We start from the raw sequence: 23,506 nt of genomic DNA, 5'->3' as shown, positions 1-23,506 counted from the left end.
AATGGATAATGAGCTTTATTTATAAAAGCCATGTCATTATTTATAGCTCTTTCTTAGTCAATGCCTTTTACTATTGTTATCGTTATTAAAATATATAGCCAGATCAAAACTCGAGATTTAACAGCGTGCATAAATATAAATATTTATAAATTAGAAGGATTTTCAGCATAAAATTTGAGTCATTGTGAGTATTTACTAAGCATAAAGTGGATTCCATATTTTCCCAATGTAATAAGTATTAGACATGCACGTTAAATAAAACTTTCTAAATAAATTATTGTCCAACAGAACAAACATTCTAGGAATATAGGTAGAATACGCAATATTTATTTAACAAAAGAAAATCGAGAGGCAAATGCCAGAATAGTTTTGCTAAATGCTACAGGTAATTGACATACTAGTATTCAATTTAATTATGGATAAGATTATAAATATATGATAAATAATTGTAAACATTCCAAGCGAAAAAAAAAACAAAACAGAAAAAATTGTCTTTAAGAGACATTAATCTTCTCTCGTTAAACCTGATTCTTTAGTAATAGATGTTATTAGATCGTACATCAATACTAAACGAGGATTTGAGAAAGAGTCGTATAATTGAATGATGTTTTCATCGCTCTCGTCCGAGAGTAAGTTAAATGGTTTTCGAGGCACCTCCTTGATGTCATGGCATATATCAGTGTAATCATACAACTGTTTTAAGCTTTTACGAAGAATACGCTTTGCTTCCAATGTGGCACTTGGTTTAGAAATCTCGGTTAGCATAGAAAGTGTGTCGACTATTCGGAATATAAATTCAGAAGTAACTAAATATATTTAAAAATGTTAGATAATTTACCATAAAAAAATGTTTTTTTTTAGGTTTCTTACAAAAGCACAAGAAGCTCTGCTTCCTTATTTGTTTTGATGCTTCAACAAGAAAATTCGCGCTCTTCAATAAGAATGATACTGCTCGTTCTTGAATCAGTTTTTTGATGTTTTGGTTGGAATCATCGGTGGGGTTGGAGCTAACAAACTTGGGCTGTACTAGGCAAGAATAGACCTCAAACAAGAAGATGTGATAAAATGTTATGAGCATTATTTGTAGTTCCACTTTGTTTTCTTGAACAAGTTTTTCAACATCGTGACCAAACGGATCATCGCACATCTTAAGTTCCTCGGGGAGCTCTTTCCACCAAAGGCTGACTATTCGTTCAAACTCGAGGATATGTTCAATGTTGAGTTCCCCGACATGGCCCATTTCTACTAGTCTGACTTGGTCCTAAAAAGCAACATATAAATTATTAAATCTTGTTTTTATCTCTTTCTAACAAATAACTAGATATATGACTTACTAAAAAATGCAATACGCAAGGGTGGTTGTTCCAACGTAGTATTCGGTTAAATACATCTAAGTATGCCACTGTTTTAAGTGATTCCCCAGGCAAAGGATATAGTGGCACTGGCATGAATCGTTTCTTGTTTACCCTGCGTTCGATGATATATGTCACCACTCGGCAGAGGATGTTAGAAGCGTTGTAGTGTCTATTATATAAAGCTGTTTCCATAAGAGTGCGCTCAGGAGAATTGTAGTAACTCGCTAGATCTTGACAGATTAGCAAGGATATAGACAGCAAATTTCTCGCCTCGCGTGGTCGCATCATATTGAGTAGGAAATCTGCCAGTAAGTTAGTTGTGACTACTGTCTCCAAACGTCGGTTAGGATCATCAAATATGTCGCCAAGAGAATCTTTAGATATTTGGTAGAAATATTCGCTCATATCTCGTTTCAGTTTATACGGCAGGTTAAGGTGACCACATTGGCTGCTGCACATACTAGCGCATATAGCCGTAGTCATGGGAGAAGAAAGAGGATCAACAAGTTTTTTGTAGTATTCTCTAAACGAGGGTTCATGTATTAACGGAAGGTATTGATTAATACAGTGAAAAAAAGAATTGACCAAGATATCAATGGTTGTGCGTGGGTTGGGTGCCAATCCGATGGGTACAACGGGTTTTCGGTTTTTAGTTGGTGTAGCACTAGACATAAGTTTGAGCATTCTTGGCATAAAAGAGTTCTGTGTCTTCGTTTGGAACAGGATGGATGTAGTGTGAAAAGAGGCTCCAAAAGGCGAAAGGTATCTTAACGAGGCACTCATGTACATTAAAAGCTCATCATAGTCATGGATTTCGCTTAACAGTTGCAATCGACCATTCACCATTCCTAGTGTCCACTCATATTGTGGTAAGCGCGATGAGCTGTTAGATGGGTTGGAAGATACAATTTGCTTATCAAAAAGTTGCAGCTGGTTGCTTTGTACACTGAAGGTATCATCCTCGAAATCTGATTCAGATAACAAGCTCACTGGAGACATATATGCTTCTTTCGACTTTTTCTGATTCAATTCAAGTTCGAGATCTTTTATGCTTTTCTCAAGCTGGATTACTTGCTCGTACATCTCTTCAAGCTTTTTATCGTTAGGCATTGGCTTTTCTTCTTGTTCTGATGACGATGATTCTGAATTTGTATCAACTGAATCGCAGATTGAAAGGCATTTTCGATCCAAACGGTAACATCGATCACATATCTTAGAATTCGTCTGCCATACACATTTTCGACGCTGTTTTCTGCACTCTTGATTGTTAAGTTGTTTTTTTTTGTTTAATTTTTTTCTCTATGAATAAGTTGACAGAGGATAATAGTAAGCACAATAAAGTTACCTTTACATGGTGTTGCTCTTCGACGATTGAGCTCCATTTACTAATAGCTTTAGTCGTTTTTCGATCGCAGTGATAAGAAGAGAGGAATCAAGTCACAAGTACGAGGACTAGTTTTAATTTGATATTTCAAGGACTAGATGAAAGCAAAACAGTGGGGGCATAAAAAGGAACTTGTTACTTGTGTCGCTAAAAAAAGGACAGACTACATTCGCCGATATAGTTTTTTAAAAATGATCTCTAAGGACAGTCGAGCTGAGCAATCAGGTTCAAAGAATAAGTTGGTCATGACCGAAGAAAATTGTCACATTATGTTATCCATTTATGTCAACGTTTGACAGTATGTTTTATTCCATTACTAGGGTTTGAATACTCTCCAGATCCTGGAAATAAATGTGGTTGAATATTGATACACTTACACAGCTGTATATGGTAACTTGACCGTACAAAAATTCGAAGATCAACAGGCGATGATTGTCCATAAAGTTCTCCAAAATAAAGAAGGTTGACGGGGATCTAAACATCTACTGCCGCAGTAGTTTCTTGTCCTATTTTTTCCAATATTTCTGGGCCGTGATCCATGTGAACGGGAAGCGACCCAAAATTTACTGAAAAGAGTAAACCAAATAACTGATCTTGAGAAACCAAGCTAGAATAGTATGGAAGTATATAAATACTTTCAATAAGGATTTTATTTAAGAACCGAGTTTAGAAAATATAACTGAACCAGAATTATTAAAGTTACATTTGGCAAACCAAATTACAGTGATAGAATTTAACCGATCATATTCTCGCTAAAGGCTAAATGTAATTACCCTACTTTTTGTTCCACAACAGTTTTTCAGCGAGCCCTCGGTATATTTTTCAACTACCGAACCTTTTGGTATAAAGAAGTGAAATCAAATAAAAACCAGAGTTTATTAAGATCAAAGCATAATTATGCATATGAGCCCTAATACAATGCTAGGAAAGTATATATTATTCAGAGTTATATTTTGCCAAAGCGTTCAATTAATATGGGATATATTCTATTATAGGCAACCGATTTATAGATTATATACCAGCATCTACCCCAAAATGCTGACAGTGAACAGCCGATTTTGCTGCCTTTACTAGATTGCTTTTGGTATATCTAGTGATTGTACATTTGATTATTAATATAAGACTTAAGACTATATTTTACTCGTAAGAATGTCTTGTGGATATAGAATGATTTCTTCTTGAACCATACAAATATTTTTTCAATGGTGGTTATATTTTATGACTTTGTACCAATATGTAATGGGCGTTTTAATTTTTGCGAATTTTTTATTATGACAACAAATGACACTTTTGATCTCAGGAGCCTTACAGTTAAGGCTATATTCCAATAACTCATTGGTTACGTTGATTTTGGCCAATCTTAATACTAAATACATTATTTATTCTATAAATGAAAATCACTAAGATTAACCAAACAAGAATTGTATGCATTGCGCCAATCTTTTTTTTTGTATTTTTTTTTTTAAAAAAAAGTGCCCTTAAGTTGGCTTAAGACATGACAAGTAAGTAGTCGGATTTGTTTAATATAAATAAATGTTTATATTTAATATAGAACAATATTGTTAGAAGAAATCTACTTTCTATTGTTTTCCAAAAGTATGTACAAAAGTGGTGGGCCGGTTATCCTGCCAAAGCACCAAAAATATGGGAAGTCTCTGGATTCTTTCCAGAGTGCGCTTTGCGTACTCCAGCAAACCCTCTTCGATCTCCCTTTGTCATCATAATCTTCCAGTTAGCCTTTAGACTCGATAATACTCTCTCGATATCTTCATTGTGATCTGTAGAAGACGCAAGAAGAGAAGTCATTTGTAACATCTTGGCTGCAGTGGATGCAGGATTTTGGGACGATCCAAAATCAGTAAACAGCTTGGCAAAAACGTCTAAAAAGGAGCAAATATATATAAGAAGTATAAGGAGACGTTTGTTATATATTATTATTCTTTTATACCTTCCAATCGCTTTGTTTGTAATAAGATCACATTATCACGGAAACTTCGAAGAGCCATATTTCGCACATTCCACATCTCCTCTTCTTCTGCATTTCTGTATCTAACATCTGTACGAAGTGGCAGAAAAACAGCCTCAAAATATGGGAGAGCATACGTAAAGAAGAAAGACCACTGTTCGACAAGTCTATCTAATAACTTTTCGTCGGTCACACCAAACATCTTTGCATTAAGAGTAAACATTCCGTCTCTCAAAAGCGCTTCCATATCTCGGTATAACTGAGGTGACACAGGATCTGTTAAGCATCGTCTATATATATATATACAATACAAATATACAAGTAAGCCATAAGAACACGCAATTATTCGTCAGTATCACCTAAGGAGTTCGTTTAGATCTTCGATTGAGCCCTGAACCCCTTCGCCATTAAACAATGGGAGAACTCGAACACAGAATGTTTGCCATACGTCCCCCTGCCCACCCAATACCGCTTGCATGCTGGGTGCAACAGAATTTAGTGTTACGCTGCTGATGCTTCCCTGCCGATGGTAGGCATAGTTCATGCTCGGTGCAATAGACTGAGCTGTCATTGGTTGATATGGGGTGTTTCCGTTACCATTTGCTACGTTACTAAAATAAAATCCAGAAGGGTTGTTACTGGCGCTAGGAGAAGAGGGAGAAGTCAGGATCATATCATCGTTTCGCATTTGCTGGGAAGATTTTTCCATATCCCTAGTGATAGATTTTGCGTCAAGTGCTGTAAGTGACTTGTGTATACTTGGAGAGGTAATAGGAGAGGTAGGTCTGGGAGGATATGGATAAAGAGTCTGCGAGGTATTAATGCTCTGAGAAGACATTGTGCGATCAAGACTCATGGAACTTGGTGGGCCTGTTAATGATGCCAATCGAAGAGAATGTTGCGAAGAAGATGGTGACCGCATGCTGTGTCGTTTTGTTTGACTTCCTCCTCCATTTGGAGGGAGTTGAATAGTCAAGGTCTCTTCGGAAGCTGACCTTGTTGGGGTTGAATGTGAATCGATGCTTGATGCAAGGATTGAAGAAGGACTGGCGTTGTAGCTAATTGAGGTGGGAGTGGCGTGTTCCAAATAGTTGGAGAGGGATGAGTTTGAGGATTCGAGTGGCGTTGCCATCTTAGATGGTGATTCTGGTTCATCATCTAAGCCTTGATTTGGCTGTGTTGGAGTGAGCTGTGGAGAAGTCATCATGCCTTTTAAAAACAGAATACCAAGCTATTTCTTAAAGTAGAAAGGAAATGGATGTGACTTGTTTATTAAATGTATGATTTTGTTTAAATCTTCTCATAATCCAATTTGGTCTCCAACTTCTTTGCGTCGGCGACCTTTCTGACAGCCTTCATAAAATCTTCTTGCACTACATAATCACGCTCCTCCCGGATAGCGAACATGCCTGCCTCTGTACAGACATTTCTCAAATCTGCACCGTTGAATCCGTCTGAAAGCTTAACAATGGCTTCATAGTCTACAATAAAACATAGGCGTGATTAGAAAGAGGCACACTTAAAAAGTATCTATCAAGAATAGACTTACCAATGTCACCGTGTTTGGCAATATTTCCTGCATGAATCTTCATGATTTCTAGTCTGCCTTGCTCATTTGGTAATGGAATTTCAATCTTTCGGTCAAGACGACCTGGTCGCAATAAAGCGGGATCAAGTGTGTCAGGACGGTTAGTAGCCATGATCAATTTGGTTTGTCCAAGGTAATCAAAACCATCCATTTGGTTCAAAAGCTATCGATCACATAATATCAGCATTGGAGCACATAACTTAAGAGTTTATCCGTTACCTCCATCAATGTACGTTGAATTTCACGATCAGCAGAAGTACCCTCTGAGAAACGACGACCACCAATAGCATCAATCTCATCCATGAAGATGATGCAAGGCTCATGTTCCTTTGCGTAACCTGCACTTCTCATTAGCTTATTTAAAAAATCAGTATATATCACAAAAAGAAATCGTACCAAACATTTCACGGATCAGTCTTGCACTCTCTCCAATATATTTGTCTACAATAGCACTTGACACAACTTTGAGGAAGTTGACCTGCAATGTGCTTGCTACTGCCTTTGCCAAAAGAGTCTTTCCGGTACCAGGAGGACCATAAAGAAGAACGCCCTTAGGAGGCTTTACACCGACACGCAAGAAGAGCTCAGGGTTCATCAAGGGCAACTCGATGACCTTTTGAATATTACAGCGTTATGATTCCAAGTCTGCTGCTTCCACATTCTTTGCCTCCATCATACCTCTCTGAGTTCACGGATCTGTTCGCTCAAACCACCAATACCAGCAAAAGTAACATCTCCAGGATCTTCTGTAGACATGTTGTAAACTAAAGGATCAACTTCACGAGGGAGTACTCGCATGATTGTCAAAGTAGTCATATCAAGGGCTACGCGTGCACCCTGCTTCAATTTATCCTTATCAATATTGGTACGACAGCCGACAACGTAACGGGGTCCACTGGTGTTCTTAACGATGACTAGTATTTTTTTTTACAAAAGTAGAAAGTAAGAATAATGCGATTTTCAGTAACGCATGCAGGCCAGGGTTATATAGTATAATTACATCGTTCTTCATCGAGCTGTTTCAACACTTCGCCAATGACCTGACCAACACTTTGCAAAGCTTTGATGTCATCTTCTGATTTGTCAAAGTCTTTATCTAACTTTCTCAGCCCAAGACGCACTAGACAAAATATACTTTGCTTTAGCTTTTTTGACAAAAGGAACTTTACGCATAAAACCAGGTACGTACTCTCTTTCAGTTTAGCGTCCAGTTCGCGATGCTCCAGGAGTCTTTTTCTATATCCATTGAGAGCCTTTGCTTTGGGATCAATCTCTGATTGAGGCGGTGCTGATGAACTGGACGACATGATGTATAAGATTGGATTCTGGCAAAAGCAGTTGTCGCGCTTCTCGGCAACGTAAGGCAAACGGCAATGCTATGGCACGTGATGAGTATTGCGTCAGACACTACGTGACGTACGCTGGCCAGAACGTTTCTCATTTTCACTACCTTTTCTCCGCCATATTATCCATCAAACGCAATCCTTGCCTTGGATTTGTAAGGGAATCCTGTGGAAAAGAGGGAGATTTTTTTATTAAAAAAAAGGCACATTTTTTGCTATTACTTTAGGTGTTTCATTAATCATTGACTCTTGTATGAGTTTATCTAGTATCTATGTAAATAATTTATGGTAGTGTCTATAACCTCTTTTTTGTGGGCAAAATAAGAAAAAGGCTCATAATATAGTATATTAGGATCTTGTTGAAAACAAATTATTCTTGATTAATATTATTACTAATATATATTCAAGATTGGTGGTTAAGAAATAGAATATAAAATCTTGTAGGACTTGCAGGACTTGTAAAGGAATCAAAGGCTCTTTAACCTAGAACAAAGCTTATAGGATAACACTGTAAAATTATTCTTTGTTAATTTTAAAGAAGTAATTTAAAGCTTAGCGACTGGTAAATTCACAGCGACTGATAGTATTTTGAATATTTAGTGTATTCATCTGCTTGTTTCTCTTTTCTTTTTATCTTGATATATAAAAAACCTATAAAGATGACTTTGAGATAAGATATATATCCATTTCTGCGCTTTATTATCGCAATATGCGTTACTTTTCGCCAATTAGCGTAGATAATATAGGACATACGAATATTTATTAAAGTAGCACATCTATGTAACGCTTCGTGTTATTATTATTTTATTTGTTTCCAATTACTTTATAATTCGACTTTAGTCTTCGTCTTCGTCTTCGTCTTGTCTTGTACTTAAAATATAAGAGTAAGTCTTGTTTTTGTATATTTTCCAGTGTAAAGATAGCTAAAATAAAAGGCACTGTCTGTATTTTATAGATCACCAGTTCAAGTTATTTGTCTATTTAATGCCCTATACAAGTTTTTCTTTCGCTGTCTTTGGCTAATAAACTTCTATTGCTATTGAATTTATTTTTCCAATTCATTGTCTCTTTCAATTTAAGCATAAATCAGTCAATTGGTTGGATCAAAGATCTTGAATTGTATATATCATCTTATGGATCTTCCACCAGCATCCTTAAAATCATCTCATTAACGTAAAACCGCCTTGTAATGGTCTCAGTACGTACTCTAGATATAAAGCTGGCCATATTTTGACCAGAATTAGAATGACCACTACCAATGTTAAATAAAGTACTTGACCTGCTTTCCAAGCTATGCATTTTTCCCTATGGCAATTTATACCTTTTTCTGTCTGCGTTTTTATAAAACCAAGAAAAAAAGGGGGAGATGTGTGTACGTGCATAAAAATAAAAGCTAATAAAATTTAAACGATATGTAAAAGCTATATTCGTTATGGTTAGGAGTATTCAAATGACTTTGTTTTTTTTCAAACATAAATTGCAGCAAAATGACCACATTTATGTAAACAAAGTGATGTTATTTACCTTTATCTCCCTCTCTCGCTTTAGTTTCCAATTTAATAATATAGAGCATTCCTTTGCGATTTGTGGTCTAGCCTCCGGATAACATATAAATATTCAATACAAATGTAACATCTTGACATTGTTTAATCCTGTAAAAATCAACTGTTTGTGTACTCCTGCATTCTGCTGATCTGTTTGTGTAGGCTTATTAAGTACGGGTAGTCTGGTTTTTCTCTTTTTTATTATTATTTTGAAAATCGTCTTATTATGGGGGGTGGTCTTCGTTAACGCTTTATTCGCTCAAAAAAAAGAAGAGCTGTTTGGTGTACATAAGAGAACCAATCAAACCAAGAGACTATTAAATACGGGTTTATGAAAAAATAGTAATAACAATGATAGTAGTAACTGCAGTAGAAGTAGTAGTAATAAATAAATAAAAAGTCCGAGAACCGTATATGCTTAATCACGTTGTACTTCCATATCCACTTCAATTAACCCGATTTATCTTTTGGGGGATAATGTTTGTTATTTACTATAAAAGAAAAAACAGTTCCCTGCTTTAAACATTATTTGACGCCAGGATTGATTTGATACAGTTTGGCAGGATATTATGCTCATTGGTCCTAATAGGATATTCTCGATTCTTTCTACCTTTATCTTGTCCATGCTTGATAATGCATTAAAGAAATTAAAATGCAGTCTATATATCAAAACCTAGTGAGAACTACCAAGTCAAATAACCTTAAATTCCAATATCTTGGCATTAGGCGTCTTGGATATTGAATTCCTTCTCTTATAATACAAATACCAAGAGCCACCACATGAGATCAACAAGGCACACTATCAAAATCTACGCAGGCATAAAATTCATTTCAATGTTTAATAAAATAACACAGATAAGATTGCAGAACCAGACCAAACTTTTTAGTGGTTCATAAAATACAAAATTAATTTCTTTAACTTTCCTTTATTCACACTTGACTTTTAACTATATTTCATTAAGTTCCTGTATAATATATTCAAAAGAACCATATTTTTATGACAAATTAAATATCACAACTCATAAAATATCTTTCTTTACAATATAAGAAATAATATTTTGTCGCCTTTAAATCTTTGTTGAAAAACTACTTATGAGTGTATACAGATCAGATTATTAAGAGAAAAACCACAAAATGTATATACAAGTATATGTATATTATCATTATCTATACATTCATTAGTAAAGCTTCTAAAAGTCCCGCTTCCAAATCGCGCGTGACTTTTGGCAAGCACACCACAAACGCGGTCTTTTCAAGGCCAAAAAAATCCACCTTCTACACCCTAAGTACGCGCTCAATTGTGTGTGTGTGTGTGTCGCGTTCTTATTTTTTCACGATTTGTCTCTTTTCTGCTTCGTCATGTATATCAAGCAGGTCTGTAGACTTGTACACACCATAATTGATTTAGTATCATTGACTGACAAGAGTCATATAATGGACTGCAGATTATAATCCAAGGATTCAAGTCCTATAAGGATCAGACAACTATTGACCCTTTTAGTCCCAAACACAATGTCATTGGTAATTTACAAGTTAAATCAACAACGACAGAAAGAACTGCTTTTATTTTTTATTTGCCCTGACTTGAATCCAATACTCTGCACATCTCTTTTATTCCGCCTTTCTTTCTAGTGGGAAGAAATGGTACAGGAAAGAGTAACTTCTTTGCAGGTAAACCTTATAAGTTTAGTACATCGGGAGCACAATTTTGATCATGTTACATTCATGAGTACAGCCATTCGATTCGTTCTTGGTGATGCCTACCAGAATCTAGGAAAGGAAGATAGACAAGCACTTCTTCATGCAAGTACAATCGAAAATGTTAACTGCACATATACATCAAAAAATCTTATTATCAATCGACACACAACAGGAAGGATCTGGAGCAGCCACTATTTCTGCCTTTGTGGAGATCATATTTGACAATGTGGATGGTCGATTTCCGGTAAATGGATGATGAAGGATCTGTGTTTTAGAATGATTGACTAAAGCGATGGTGTGTTCAGACCGGGAAAGAAGAGGTGGTGTTGCGTAGAAGTATTGGCTTGACATTAGATGAATATTCTTTGGATCGCAAGAGTGTAACGTGAGTAATCATGGCTTGTAAAGTCAACTAAAATAACAACAAAATACTGACTTGCTTTGCTGTCCATCTACAGAAAGTCAGATGTTATGAGTTTGTTAGAAAGTGCTGGATTCTCTCGGGCCAACCCTTATTATATTGTACCTCAAGGAAGAGTACGTCCAATGAGTCAATTGAGGGCAGAAGAGAAAAATTTAAATGTTTGTTAATGTGCTAGGTTACTTCCCTGACTGTAGCCAAGGATGAGGATCGCCTGAAACTTCTTAAGGATATTGCTGGTACAAGAGTGTACGAGCAAAAGCGCAATGAAAGTACAAAAATCATGGAAGACACAGGTATATTCAATGAGCAGAAAATAATTAAACAATTATTCTTTATTCCAATTTTTTCTCACTAAATGTTATTAGATGCCAAGCGTGTAAAGATTACAGAAGTACTCGAATACATTCAAGATCGTTTAGCTGAACTTGAAGAAGAAAAGGAAGAATTGTCACAGTATCAGACTTTAGATAGAGAGCGACGATCATTGGAATACACCATCTATGCTAGAGAGCAATCTGACGCAAATGATAAATTGGAAGAGATGGATAGTAACCGACGACGAGAATTGCTGAACCATGAAACATGTCGTGAAGAATATGTTGATAATGAGAATGCGCTCAATGTAAAAATCTCTTTTGTTTTATCCAAAGGTTTTCAAACACGACATGTATTCATATGTGCACAAAAATTTGGTAGGAATTGGAAACTAGTAAACGCAACACGAAGCAAACTATTCGCCTCTTAGAAGCTGAGAAAAAAGACATGCAAGAAGAAAGAGAAGGACTTATGAAGGCCAGAGCTCAATTGGAGCTTTTGTTGAAAGATTTGGAGGACGGGCAACTTTCTGAGGCAGAATTGAAGGCAAGCAGAGGACGATGATATATATACGAGCATGGAAGATTATTGGAAAATGATCACTGACTTGCGGAAACCTTAGGAAAAAACCGATACCCAACTCAAGAGTATTGAAACCGAAATTATAGAAAAGACCCAAGGTGTTACAGAATTGACGCCTCGTTATAATGAAATTCAGGAGACGGATAAGCAGATGCGACAACAGTGAGTTGTAAAAGAAAACAAAGAAATGAGGGAGAGGTTACTCAAAAAACCGTTTGGTGCATGCACTTCAAAATAATGGAATAGACTGAGAATGCTTCAAATGGAGCAGCAGAATCTTCATGCTAAACAAGCCCGTCTTTCCCGCTTTGCTACAAAGGCCGAACGAGATTTGTGGCTCCAGAATCAAATTAAGGATCTTTCCTCCAACTTGACAATCCGCAACAATCAGGTTGGTTTATTTGACTAAATACCCCTGGGTTAATTGAAGAATCGTACACACACACAAACTCAACTCATCTCATTATAATTCTAATCATAATTCTAATCATGATTCCAATTTGATTTGCTTTCTTTTTTTTTTTTGGGTAGCTTCAAATTCTTGAACAAGAAAAGGCCGAGGCCAACATTGGTCTGATTGCCAAGGTCAACGCTCTTGAGCAAGTCAAGAAGGATCTAGCCTTTCGCCAGTCTACACATCAACAAGTGGCCGAACGCGAGACAAAACTCAAACAGAAGCGTGATGAAGCTACTGAAAAGAGAAAGTAAGATACCATTTCTAGTATAATGTTATTGGAATATTCTTCTAGTAATTAAATTATTAATTTCTAAATAACCATTTTTTTTAAAAAAAAAAAAAGAACTTTGTGGCGTGAGGAGGCTAAACTGGATTCTGTTCTTCACAATTGCAATGAAGAAATTCGTAAGGCTGAGCGTACCTTGGCCGGTTCGATCGACAAAGTGAGAGTCTAGCATTAATTAGGTGTTCCCTAAAATGGACTTGGGCTACATCATATAAGATATATATGTATATTATTCTTGAATAACTCACATAAATTTATATAGAACACTACTAGTGGGCTTGCTGCTGTGACCAGAATTGCAAAAGACCAACATCTCACTGGTGTGTATGGACCTTTATTTGAACTTCTTGAAGTCGATCCTCGGTTCAGAACTGCTGTAGAAGTTGCATCTGGAGCAAGGTATAATTGGTCAAGGTGTATGATCCGGATTGGGATTACTTATAACCATGTTGGTCTAGCCTTTTCCATGTAGTAGTTGATACTGACCAGACTGCCACAAAACTGTTGGAGACCATGAACAAAGAACGCTCAGGTCGTGTCACCTTCATTCCTCTCAACCGAATTAAGACGCGCGAAACCAATTACCCAGTTGCCAGTGATGCCATTCCTCTTTTGAGTAAACTGCAGTTTGATGCCAAATATCAAAAGGCTTTTGAACAGGTAAGGATACGATTTATTTATTTTCTGTCTTTTCCTCGACAAAGTTTCTTATAAGATGTATTATATATATGTTAGTTATTTGGTGGAATTATCGCTTGTCCTAATCTAGAAGTGGCCGCAAGTTATGCCAAATCTCACAACCTTACGGTCGTGACCCTAGATGGTAACTACCTCCTCAACTCTATTTTCTTCTTCTTGGTATTCTGATGATGACGAGTAATTAACCTGTTTTTAGGTGACCGTGTGGACGGACGCGGAGCCCTGTCGGGTGGTTATATTGATAACCGCTACTCACGTCTTGAGGCTGCAAAGAACTTAAAGACTTGGCAGGCTAAGCTCGAGGAAGAAAAGGCTAGGGGTGTGCAAATCAAGGAAGAAATTGCTAGACTAGACCAACAAGTGACTCAAGTTCTGGGCCAGTTGCAATCGGTGGTTGCAGAGAAGAAGAAGATGCAGGTCCAGGAAAATACTCTCAATTACGAGACAAGACTGCGTAAAGAAGAAGAGATCTTTAAGGATCTTGTGGCTTCTAAGGTAAGAAAGAACGAAAGAAAAAAAAGAAGAAAAAAAAGAAGAGAAAAAGAGACTAGACTAAATTGTAAACACCGTTGATCTAAATTCTGGGCACAATAGGAAAAATCTTTGGAGAGCATCAGTGAGAATGCTAGAATCCTTGAGCAGCAGTTGGCAGCTTATGAGAATGAACTCAACTCCGAGCCTATGCAGGCCCTGTCAGGAGAGGAGCAGACGCGATTGATATATATCAACACTACAATTGAGCAGATCAAACAAAGGATGTTGATGCTCTCGGCAAACAAATCAGAGGTTTGTCCAACCGACTATAGTGTGCGGGTGTGTGTGTCAGGAGACTCATTTCCATTTCATTTTAGATCGTGGGCCAGATTAATGCACTAAATGATTGCTTAAATAATGACCTTAAGCGTCGACGTGACGAGTTATTGAGCCGGAGGGACAGAGCTATTGCAACTAGTAGTGTTGAAGAGCTTGCACGGAAAAAGAAAGAACACAAGGTGCTTCTCCGAAAGCTCGGAAAACTCACAAAGACCATTGAAGGTAAAAGAATATTGATAATGCACATTTGTACCTTGAGTTAATATTTTTTTATAATTTAAGAATTGGATTTGGAAACCGATAAGCAACAAGAAGGCCTTGAAAGAGCGCACCAGTCTATCCTTCAACTTCGGGTAACTCTGATAATAAACGTTAATATGTGAACATTCCGATTTAACTAAAAAAAATTGTTTCTTTACTCTAGGCGGCACAAGTTGATGTGTCTCAACAGATTACCCGTCATGAGAAAAACTTGGAAAGATACCTCCTTCGACGTTCATTGCTTCTTCAGAAGAAGGAAGAATGTAATTCCAACATCCGTGATCTTGGTGTTCTTCCAGAAGAGGCATTCGAAAAGTACGCCAATCTTAGTGTAGAAAAGGTAAGAAATGGAAATCAGGCAGCTGCTTAGTGCATGTGTATGACTCATGTTTGGTTGCTTTAGTTGTTGAAACGTCTCCACCGTGCGAACGAGTCTTTACAAAAGTACAGTCATGTCAACAAAAAGGCATTTGAGCAATACGGTCGATTCACAAAGCAGCGCGACCAGTTGACGACGCGAAAGGCCGAATTGGACAAGTCTGCAGAGGTAAATGAGTAAAAAATGTTCTGGAGCAATAAGGGATACGGATGATGATGAATATGAATGCATGTATTAGGCTATCCGTGCATTGATTGATTCCTTGGACCGAAGGAAGGATGAGGTGATCGAGCGCACTTTTAAGGCGGTCGCCACTAACTTTTCTAGAGTGTTTGAGACCCTCGTCCCTGCAGGCCATGGTGAGCTTGTAATCAAACACAAGTCAAACAGCGTGAGTTTAAATTCTGCCGATGGTTAATTGTAGCAAAGTAATATGTTTGGCCAGCTGATAGATAAGATTTATTACTATGTAGACCGAAGATGCCATGGACTTGGACGGTGATGATAGTCGTGGCCCAACAGAGGCCCTGGACCGTTACAGTGGTGTTTCTATCAAGGTAATAAAGACTACGTTCTTTCTGTTGTTGTTGTTGTTTTTGTATTAAACAATTATTGTCTTTTGTCTAGGTTTCATTTAATGGAAAGACAGACGAAGGAATGATAATGCAACAATTGTCTGGAGGTCAAAAATCGCTGGTTGCCCTGGCATTGATCTTTGCTATCCAGAAATGCGACCCAGCACCATTTTACCTATTTGATGAAATCGATGCCAATTTGGATGTTCAATACCGAACTGCGGTTGCTGGTAATTGCTATTATTATTACTATTACTATTATTATTATTATTATTATTATTATTATTATTATTATTATTATTATTATTATTATTATTATTATATTGATGACTTTACTTGAATGACTTGAACAGAGATGATACACACTATGTCTGAGAATGCTCAGTTTATCACAACCACTTTCCGCCCAGAGTTGTTGGCCAATGCAGACAAATTCTATGGTGTGACCTTCCAGGGCAAGGTATCAAGAATCCACGCAATTTCCAAAGAGAGTGCGCTTGGATTTGTAGCACAGGTAAACATGTGTACACATAAATATAGGTTTTTTTTTGGCGTTACTAACCAGAATACACGTGTACGACCTTTATTCAGGAGCGAACTCAGTAAATAATATCACGGTGAAAACAGTGACAAAGAGCGGTTTTCTAAATATATGGACGGAAAATAAAATACCAATGATCGGTTTTAAAAATTACCAAAAGATAGTTTTTTTTTTATCAGAGTATTTTCTTTTTTCTTTTAGTAGAGGAGGGGACAACGTAGGGCACTTTTGAGAACGTAATAGAAGTTGTATTAAACTGCGTCTTCTTTCTTTTTTCTATTTGACAGAAAACGTAATGAGTACCATCACTCCTTCTGTATATAGCTATTATTTTCATTCTTCAAAACATCTAGTTTTACTCTAAGAGAGTTGCTTATATACATCTTGATATAATAACTCTTTCTGATGACAACTGCAAGGAAGAGTCCCGGTTTACTCTTTCTGAGATAGCTGTTTAATTAATCCATTGATTCATTAGAGACGAAAGTATATTACAGAGGGATCTTTACTTTTATATAAACTAGATTAGACTACTATTCTTGTTCTGTTGGAATGTTAAAGTATAAAGCTTTAAATAATCATATTTATATATTAGAGCCTTGATTCTTTAAAGGGATCGAGATTCCATTATCGACTCCATTGACTGATGATTAGCTTATAACATGTATAGCATGCTATCTTTGATAATCTAGCGCTTACTTAAGAAAAGAATATGCTATCGTATTCATCGGATTACTTTAAAACACTAGGGACATTGTCTCTGCTCTAGGGACATTCTTGTTGAAATTGGCATAAATTAGGGAAAATCTAGTCAAAAGTGCCCTAGAAGTGTCCCGGGATAATAGTAAAAATGGTAAAAGACTGGGTAATTTAAGCCCAGTAAAGTCCGTAGGGTCAATATTTTTAAATTTTCCCTTAGTTGTTACCCTCTCTAGTGTCCCATAACCGTTCCATTGCTCACATGTCCAACGCCATCACCTCGTTTTCTTGTTTTATTGAGTGGAGGCTGTGAAAGCCCAAGGCTGCGTTTGATTAGACCTTCAGCAGAGCTCGCACCTAAAATACTCGCTATTGTTGCTCGTGTTTTGGAAACTGTGACCACTTCCGGTGTACCTTTTTCTGGCCATACTATACTACGTTTCAAATTAATATAAAAAGTATATTCATCAAGAAATACAAAGTTTCTCTTAAAATACATGTATGTTTGTTCACATCTACGAACCTAATCCAAACACTCTTGAATATTTTCTTCTCTATTCCGGTCTATGTATTGAAGCCGAGCTTTTTTGAGAGACAAATTGCAATATTGTTTTACAAGGTCGAACAATGTAGCTTTGGATAATTGTAATTATGTACATACTTGTCTCAACTTCTTCATTACTTTGTCTAGGAGGACGGAAGACTATCATAAATACACTTAAGAATAGCGTTTTTATGTTCCCCGTGGAGAATGCGTGAACGGCCGATCTTTCTCCGTTTCTCAAAGATGCTAAGTTCCTTCTCATAATACTTAGCCCGTTCTTATGGTGTACGAACATGAATCCCAAGCTGTTTTTGAGCAGTGGTCCACTCAGACACCTCTCGAACAACAATTTGAAGAACTTCACTTTGTCCTGATCAGAATAGCGTGTATAATTTCGTTTCACTGATGCTTCCCTCATATTAACATCATTACGAGGCGCTATCGATTGTTTTTCCACTTAAATTACCTCTATTTCTTTCTCGCTTTCTGGAGGCAATTGAGCTAAATATTGTGTATGAGAGCTTAACATTTCAAGCAGAAATTGCTCCTCGTCAACAACAGATTTTTTCCCGTTTTCAAACAGAAATTGAATGTTCATTATCTATGATTTCTGATGCAGCCATAAAAAAGCAATAAAACAAATACAAACATTTGGCGTCTCTTTATATAACCAAAGATGCCAAGACTTGCCCTATAAAATATTCTTGGCAGCAGGACATCTGATTTGCCAGCCAGGACGAATTTACATTTCAAACAACACAAATTTTACTCTCTCCATCAGGCGAATTGATTTTGATCAGGATGAATTGATTTTTCATACAATCTGGATTTTATTCTCGCTATTGAGCGAATTTACTTTCCGGAAAAAGTGTATTTAATAGTTTATGTGAAGTTTCTGGGTCTCCTAAACTTAATCATACTCAAAAACTACCCTTTGGATATTTACATCCCGCGTTTTAATCATTTACAATCCGAATATCGTGTTTCAAATTCCGTGCATCGCTTTAAAGTTCCGACATTTATCACTGTTTTCACTGTATAGCCTTTTCGTAACAAAAAAGAAATAGCACATGAGCTTATCAAACAATAATTATTTCCTATTTTCAAATTCTTTGTCCTAGGAGGATAAAGACTGTATTTTTTTTATGTGCATCAAGACAAACAAACAAACAAACAAACAAAGTGTGAAATAGAGCTATGTACGAAAGGCAAAAGAGAGATAGAGGTAGAGGTAGAGGTAGAGGTAGAGATAGAAATAGAAATAGAGACAAAAAGATGAAATAGATAGATAGAGTAAATTACAGGGCCATGAAATGAGGGGGGAGGGGATGAGAAGGGGTAAAAAAAATATAAATAAATAATAAAAATAAAGAAAATGAAAAAGGAAATAAATAAGTCTTGTATACTGAAGAAGAGAGCGAGAAATTGAAAAAAGAAATTGATAGAGGAGAGAGGGGGGTCTTTTTTTTAGGTTCTATAGTCACCAGGACCACTCGATCAGAGCAATCGGCCTCTGTTCTATCCTTCGCTCGTCTTTTTCAAACGACTGATGATCTGGTGGTAGAGAAGTGGATCCTACGGGTGACACATAGTCAAATGGGACAGCTAGTACGAGTCGGTTGTTGCCTTTTGAGCATGGGTCTTGGTTGTCTGTTTCATCATCCATAATCATATCATCGTCGTAGTCTAACTGATCAAAACAAGCTTCGAAGCAGGCATCTAGCCAGATCTCTTCCTGTGATCTGGTTTCGTTGGCTTGGTATTGTTGTGGGTAGGAATGCTGCGGTTCTGGTTGTGTGAGGTAGAGGGATGTCAAGAGGATGTTTCTGACCAGTACTTGGCGCCTTAGTTTTGGCTCCGTGCGTGAGTGTTGGCTAGAATTTAATTTGGAAAGCGATAGGTAGGCGATATCTTGGTAGGATGCCATTATGATTTATGGTTGTGTGTTGGTATTGGTATTGGTATTGGTATTGGCACTTGTACTGGTATTTATATTAAAGAGAGTTCCACTTTCGCATTGCCCGATTGAAGAAGGGCAGAGTAGGTGAGAAAGAGAGAAAGAGAAAAAGGGGATTTTGGAAATGCATAAATGTCATTGCAAAGTGACTTGCTTGGCTTCTCGACTGTCAGACGGATAATGTTATCCGAACAAGGTCTGATAAGCGATCTACAACCCCTTTAAGAATCGCCACTCCGCAATATGAATCGTCTATATTTTCTACACACTTATTTGATGAGTGTAAATGACTCAAATTGCCAGCTTTTTTTTTGGATTATTATTAGTATTAGTATTAGTATTAGTATCATTATTATTTACATGTACTTGTCAGCTGAGTTCATCTGAGGTTTGCATACCTTGTATGTTCCCCGTGGACTATAGACAAACAGGTCAATCCCTAGTAACGTCATTTATATCTTGTATCATTGGATACTGAACCCCACCCCCCACCTCTATCTCTTTAAATTTCTTTATTATTCTTTCTTTTTACGATGAGAAAAAATGATGTTGGTCGCGTGATGAGATAAGTTATTTTGTTTTTTCTTTTTCTTTTCTTATTTTATTCTTTTATTTGTTGCCATGGTAATATCGGAAAAACCCGACGGTTCAGCTCGGCGATACAATAATAATAAAAACAATAATAACAATAAAACAATAAATAAATAAATAAATAAATAAATAAAAACAATAAATAAAAACCCCTTTAGTATACTTTATGTTTTTTAGTCATATAATATATATACATCACCATAGCAGCCCAATAGAACCCCATGCTTGGATGTCTACATGTTTTGTTGTGTCAGCCAAGCGTCATTGGTTCTCTCATGTAACATTGGCTCTATTCCAATACCATCTCAGGAAGCTCTATTCTTTTTTTTCATTATTATCAAGCTATACAAGTTCAGAAGTGGCGTAGTTGTAAAAATATAATTTGGTTCAATTGGGAAATCTACAATTTGGAAAATCTAGGCAATGCACGTGAGGACAGAGGATCGTCCTCTGTTGGTAGTGCAATGAATGACAGTTGTTCTTTTGGGGGGGTTTAATGTACACTTTTATGGTCTATTTATTTGAGGAGCCACTTTCCAACCAAAGCCTTTATCAGATTTGTTGCTCTCTTTTCGTCTGCACTCCACAGCGACTTTTCTGAATCTTTCTGTCCTTCCAGTCGCATCTCTCCCAGCACCTCTTTGGCAATAGACTTCCCCATTTCGCGCGTCGCACTATTGTATCCGACGCCATTTACATTCATCTCCTCTACCAGCCCAATTATGCCATGTACATCTCGCCACAGTCTCCATCGAATATTCAGCATTTGATTGTACACATCTACAGTACATCCACTGACATAACTCTCGACGCTGTGATTCTTCACTTGTTCAAATATTGCGACCGCTAGATATGGATCCCGTAACTGAAATGCTGCATGTCCTAATGCAGATTCTAACATTCTGGAGTAATTTGGTCCGTACTCTGCCTCATTGATACGCTTCGACACTTGCTCTACGAATTCTGAACTCGATCGTTTATGCCACAGACTATCAAATTCATCATAAAAACTCGGTTCGTGCTCGTCTTCCGGGAGTCTCCAGTGGGAGCGATTGTCCGGCTGTTCTATCGATTCATTCTTTATAGCTTTGCCGAAGAAAGACACCTGAACACCTTTCGGAAGTGGTGCGTTTTCTTTGTAAGGTGTCTTATTTTTCAAGACCATTTCCAAAAGCCGCTGTTCAATAAGTGTGCCTGACTTTGACAATGGTTGTACTGGTCGAGGTGGATCTTCAACAGGGGATTGATCAAACAGGCTGTCTAGTAGGTCTTTAAACTTTTGGGTGCTATTGTTTTCCGGTCGGTTGCTTTTTTTGTACAAGCGTGAGTCATTGTCTTCTAAATCTGGGCTGCTGTTGTTGTTGTTGTTGTTGTTGTTGTTGTTGTTGTTGTTGTTGTTGTTGGAATCCAGACTATATAAACGACGATTCAGAGCAGGCAATGCTAAATTGCATACAATTAGGCATTTTCCGATCAAAGTATTAAATAACTAAATGGACCAACCTCTCCTAGAGCACTGTGAAAGTTGAGAACGAAGAATGATATGAGTTCTAGGAATCATGAGTAAATTGAATCAAGAGAACAAGGGATTCCATAACTTGTTTTTGACGTTTATGTGACCATTTATTTTCCAAACCCAGAAGAGAGCATTAGGAAACAAAAAGACAACGACAAAGCCAAGCTGTTTTCTTCTTCATTTTTTTTTAGATCCATAAAGCAACACCATTACCTACTGATCTTACTATACAATAGTTTGATGACAAATTAGCTAGCCTGCAACTCAAAGCTCATTTGTGCCTTTACTGTATTAGGGTCAGGCTTAAATACTTAAAGTCTCAAGTCACAGCTTACTTGTCTTGGCGAGAGATTCGAATGCCGCCAATTCCTTTAAGAACACGCCTTTTTTTTGCATTGTAGAATCACTGCAGGATATTAGTTCTTTACAATACCATTCTGCTTGTGCTAAAACTTTGTGATGATTTCGTAATATGGTTGTAGAGCTGTTTTATGATAGTGTGCGTTTTTCTAACCATTGCTCTAATTATTGTTACAGCCAGTCTAAACTTACAATGTAATGAAAAAAAGAACGAACTATTCAACGCTCTCTCCTTTATTCCCGAGCTTCCATTTATTAAGTTTTAGACGCTCACAACAATAATAGTACTTGAAAGCGGTAAGAGCTATAAAACAAACCCCTACACAATTTCATGTCTCAGAAAAAAAATACAAAAACATTGTTATTTTGACAATAGTGTTTTAATGGTTGGTGTTTTTATTAATTCACAAGACTTGTTCAACGAAAAATATGTGCTGGTTCACTTGAAGCTATTATTTATACAGATCATTAATATATAAGGACGTTTTCTTTCTTTATATAAGCTTTTCTTTTTTTCCTTCTTCTTCAAACAAAAGGAAATTGTATTAAACCTAAACCGCTACCAGAGAGCAAAAGCTTCGTTCAAATTCTTGTAGATATATTTAATAAAAGGATCTGTCGGATGATACGCTTATGAAAGCTTTAAGGAATTATTTGTTTTTGTTTTTTTTTGCTTCGAGTATCTATCAGAAGAACATGTATTCTGTACTCTATAACTGATTAGAGAAGCTTAATTGAATGAAACATGAACACTAGTAAATCAAGGATATTCTGTGATGCAAAGCCTTTGTGGGAAATCATATGGACAAGGGTAAGAATCTGGCCATCATACTACTAAAATTAGATAAAGAAAAGGTTGAATCTTGTTCTTATTACCCATGATGAGCGTACCTTTTGCACAAAAGATTACAGGTCTAGCATGTGAGTCACACAAAAGCAAACACCACTCATCAAGAAGAACAATATTTTCTATAACAGTCAACGGATTCCAATGTGTGAGCCATGCAACCACGCGAATTAGAGATAAACCCTCTCGGATCTTTTTCCATCCAGGTCCCAACCCGGAATGGTTCTGGTTCCACAAATACACGATCCGCTATCTCACTGGCAGACCGATTCTCCCCTTTAATGAGCTCTATTACAACCGCCATGTTACTTTTATCTTTGATTAAAGCTCAAGTCAAGTCTTTTACAAAAAAAATCTAGCTTAATTTTGATGCCCTTTACTATCGAACCCCAATTCTATTTATACACAAAGTCATGAATTATCAGTCATTATTATACAATAAATTACATAATGACGAGATCAAAAAAGAAAAAGAAAGAAAAAAAAAACTACGAATATAAGTTCAATTCACAGCTGTCTTGGATAATCAAACAAACCTTTCAAAGGAGTAGAATCAACGCAACACACACACACACTACACTGAACAATCATTTATTGTTATCTTCTAAAAGAAACTCTTTGAATACCAAGATAATACAGACTACAATACCACCAAGGGTTAACTAGATCCCTTTAATTTGTATCAACTTTTCTTTTGGGAAATATTAATTCTAGAGTTTATTGGTTGTGAATATCTATGGTTCTTGACGAGACTAGATTACAGCTGGTTTTTTTTGGGG

General features: G+C 36.8%; 8 protein-coding genes across 8 annotated transcripts; 2 read left to right on the top strand and 6 right to left on the bottom strand.

Moving 5' to 3' along the window:
• Window positions 1-306: 306 nt before the first annotated feature.
• On the bottom strand, window positions 307-4,115 carry PHYBLDRAFT_76712 (Zn(2)-C6 fungal-specific transcription factor; the record flags this gene model as incomplete). The annotated part of the gene is made up of 7 exons (XM_018443182.1): window positions 307-806; window positions 871-1,261; window positions 1,335-2,612; window positions 3,117-3,221; window positions 3,513-3,574; window positions 3,759-3,869; window positions 4,049-4,115. The coding sequence occupies 7 exons, from the start codon at window positions 4,113-4,115 to the stop codon at window positions 505-507; spliced, it is 2,316 nt and encodes a 771-aa protein (XP_018298498.1). The 3' UTR covers window positions 307-504.
• Window positions 4,116-4,359: 244 nt separating this feature from the next.
• On the bottom strand, window positions 4,360-5,909 carry PHYBLDRAFT_61508 (hypothetical protein; the record flags this gene model as incomplete). Its single annotated transcript, XM_018440812.1, has 3 exons — window positions 4,360-4,619; window positions 4,688-4,995; window positions 5,065-5,909. The coding sequence occupies 3 exons, from the start codon at window positions 5,907-5,909 to the stop codon at window positions 4,360-4,362; spliced, it is 1,413 nt and encodes a 470-aa protein (XP_018298497.1).
• A 33-nt stretch (window positions 5,910-5,942) lies between these two features.
• PHYBLDRAFT_29180 (hypothetical protein) lies at window positions 5,943-7,620 on the bottom strand. The gene is made up of 7 exons (XM_018439938.1): window positions 7,483-7,620; window positions 7,294-7,413; window positions 6,972-7,207; window positions 6,690-6,906; window positions 6,513-6,631; window positions 6,255-6,456; window positions 5,943-6,186 (listed from the first exon to the last, which is right to left on the bottom strand). Exons 1-7 carry the CDS (start codon window positions 7,598-7,600, stop codon window positions 5,996-5,998), a joined length of 1,203 nt encoding a protein of 400 aa, XP_018298496.1. The 5' UTR covers window positions 7,601-7,620; the 3' UTR covers window positions 5,943-5,995.
• A 2,852-nt stretch (window positions 7,621-10,472) lies between these two features.
• On the top strand, window positions 10,473-16,282 carry PHYBLDRAFT_184304 (hypothetical protein; the record flags this gene model as incomplete). The annotated part of the gene is made up of 27 exons (XM_018438911.1): window positions 10,473-10,554; window positions 10,626-10,701; window positions 10,813-10,851; window positions 10,916-10,983; window positions 11,054-11,125; window positions 11,187-11,266; window positions 11,340-11,418; window positions 11,481-11,598; window positions 11,671-11,927; window positions 12,243-12,364; window positions 12,449-12,593; window positions 12,734-12,906; window positions 13,003-13,102; window positions 13,208-13,344; window positions 13,404-13,605; window positions 13,681-13,768; window positions 13,841-14,139; window positions 14,239-14,430; window positions 14,496-14,679; window positions 14,740-14,810; window positions 14,882-15,058; window positions 15,122-15,265; window positions 15,336-15,488; window positions 15,571-15,654; window positions 15,725-15,902; window positions 16,026-16,186; window positions 16,238-16,282. Exons 1-27 carry the CDS (start codon window positions 10,540-10,542, stop codon window positions 16,280-16,282), a joined length of 3,459 nt encoding a protein of 1,152 aa, XP_018298495.1. The 5' UTR covers window positions 10,473-10,539.
• A 668-nt stretch (window positions 16,283-16,950) lies between these two features.
• PHYBLDRAFT_161100 (hypothetical protein) lies at window positions 16,951-18,054 on the bottom strand (the record flags this gene model as incomplete). Its single annotated transcript, XM_018434346.1, has 4 exons — window positions 16,951-17,142; window positions 17,175-17,341; window positions 17,529-17,826; window positions 17,923-18,054. The coding sequence occupies 4 exons, from the start codon at window positions 18,052-18,054 to the stop codon at window positions 16,951-16,953; spliced, it is 789 nt and encodes a 262-aa protein (XP_018298494.1).
• An 882-nt stretch (window positions 18,055-18,936) lies between these two features.
• Window positions 18,937-19,383, bottom strand: PHYBLDRAFT_161099 (hypothetical protein; the record flags this gene model as incomplete). Its single annotated transcript, XM_018434345.1, has 1 exon — window positions 18,937-19,383. The coding sequence occupies one exon, from the start codon at window positions 19,381-19,383 to the stop codon at window positions 18,937-18,939; it is 447 nt and encodes a 148-aa protein (XP_018298493.1).
• Window positions 19,384-20,521: 1,138 nt separating this feature from the next.
• Window positions 20,522-21,916, bottom strand: PHYBLDRAFT_161098 (hypothetical protein; the record flags this gene model as incomplete). The annotated part of the gene is made up of 2 exons (XM_018434344.1): window positions 20,522-21,348; window positions 21,856-21,916. 2 exons carry the CDS (start codon window positions 21,914-21,916, stop codon window positions 20,522-20,524), a joined length of 888 nt encoding a protein of 295 aa, XP_018298492.1.
• An 845-nt stretch (window positions 21,917-22,761) lies between these two features.
• PHYBLDRAFT_138012 (hypothetical protein) lies at window positions 22,762-23,052 on the top strand (the record flags this gene model as incomplete). Its single annotated transcript, XM_018429917.1, has 2 exons — window positions 22,762-22,801; window positions 22,859-23,052. 2 exons carry the CDS (start codon window positions 22,762-22,764, stop codon window positions 23,050-23,052), a joined length of 234 nt encoding a protein of 77 aa, XP_018298491.1.
• Between the last annotated feature and the right edge of the window lie 454 nt (window positions 23,053-23,506).

The sequence above is a fragment of the Phycomyces blakesleeanus genome (assembly GCF_001638985.1).
Source record: "Phycomyces blakesleeanus NRRL 1555(-) unplaced genomic scaffold PHYBLscaffold_1, whole genome shotgun sequence".
Classification (NCBI taxonomy): domain Eukaryota; kingdom Fungi; phylum Mucoromycota; class Mucoromycetes; order Mucorales; family Phycomycetaceae; genus Phycomyces; species Phycomyces blakesleeanus.
Note: the sequence above shows the minus strand (reverse complement) of the source record. Positions and strands in the feature narration are given on the sequence as shown.

Excerpts from the sequence above, each read along its gene's own strand:
- PHYBLDRAFT_29180 (XM_018439938.1), bottom strand. The coding sequence starts at position 7,600 with ATGTCGTCCAGTTCATCAGCACCGCCTCAATCAGAGATTGATCCCAAA. Across the intron at positions 7,208-7,293 it reads ACAGCTCGATGAAGAACGAT|TCATCGTTAAGAACACCAGT; the intron begins GTAATTATACTA and ends AAAAAATACTAG. Across the intron at positions 6,907-6,971 it reads AGATCCGTGAACTCAGAGAG|GTCATCGAGTTGCCCTTGAT; the intron begins GTATGATGGAGG and ends AATATTCAAAAG.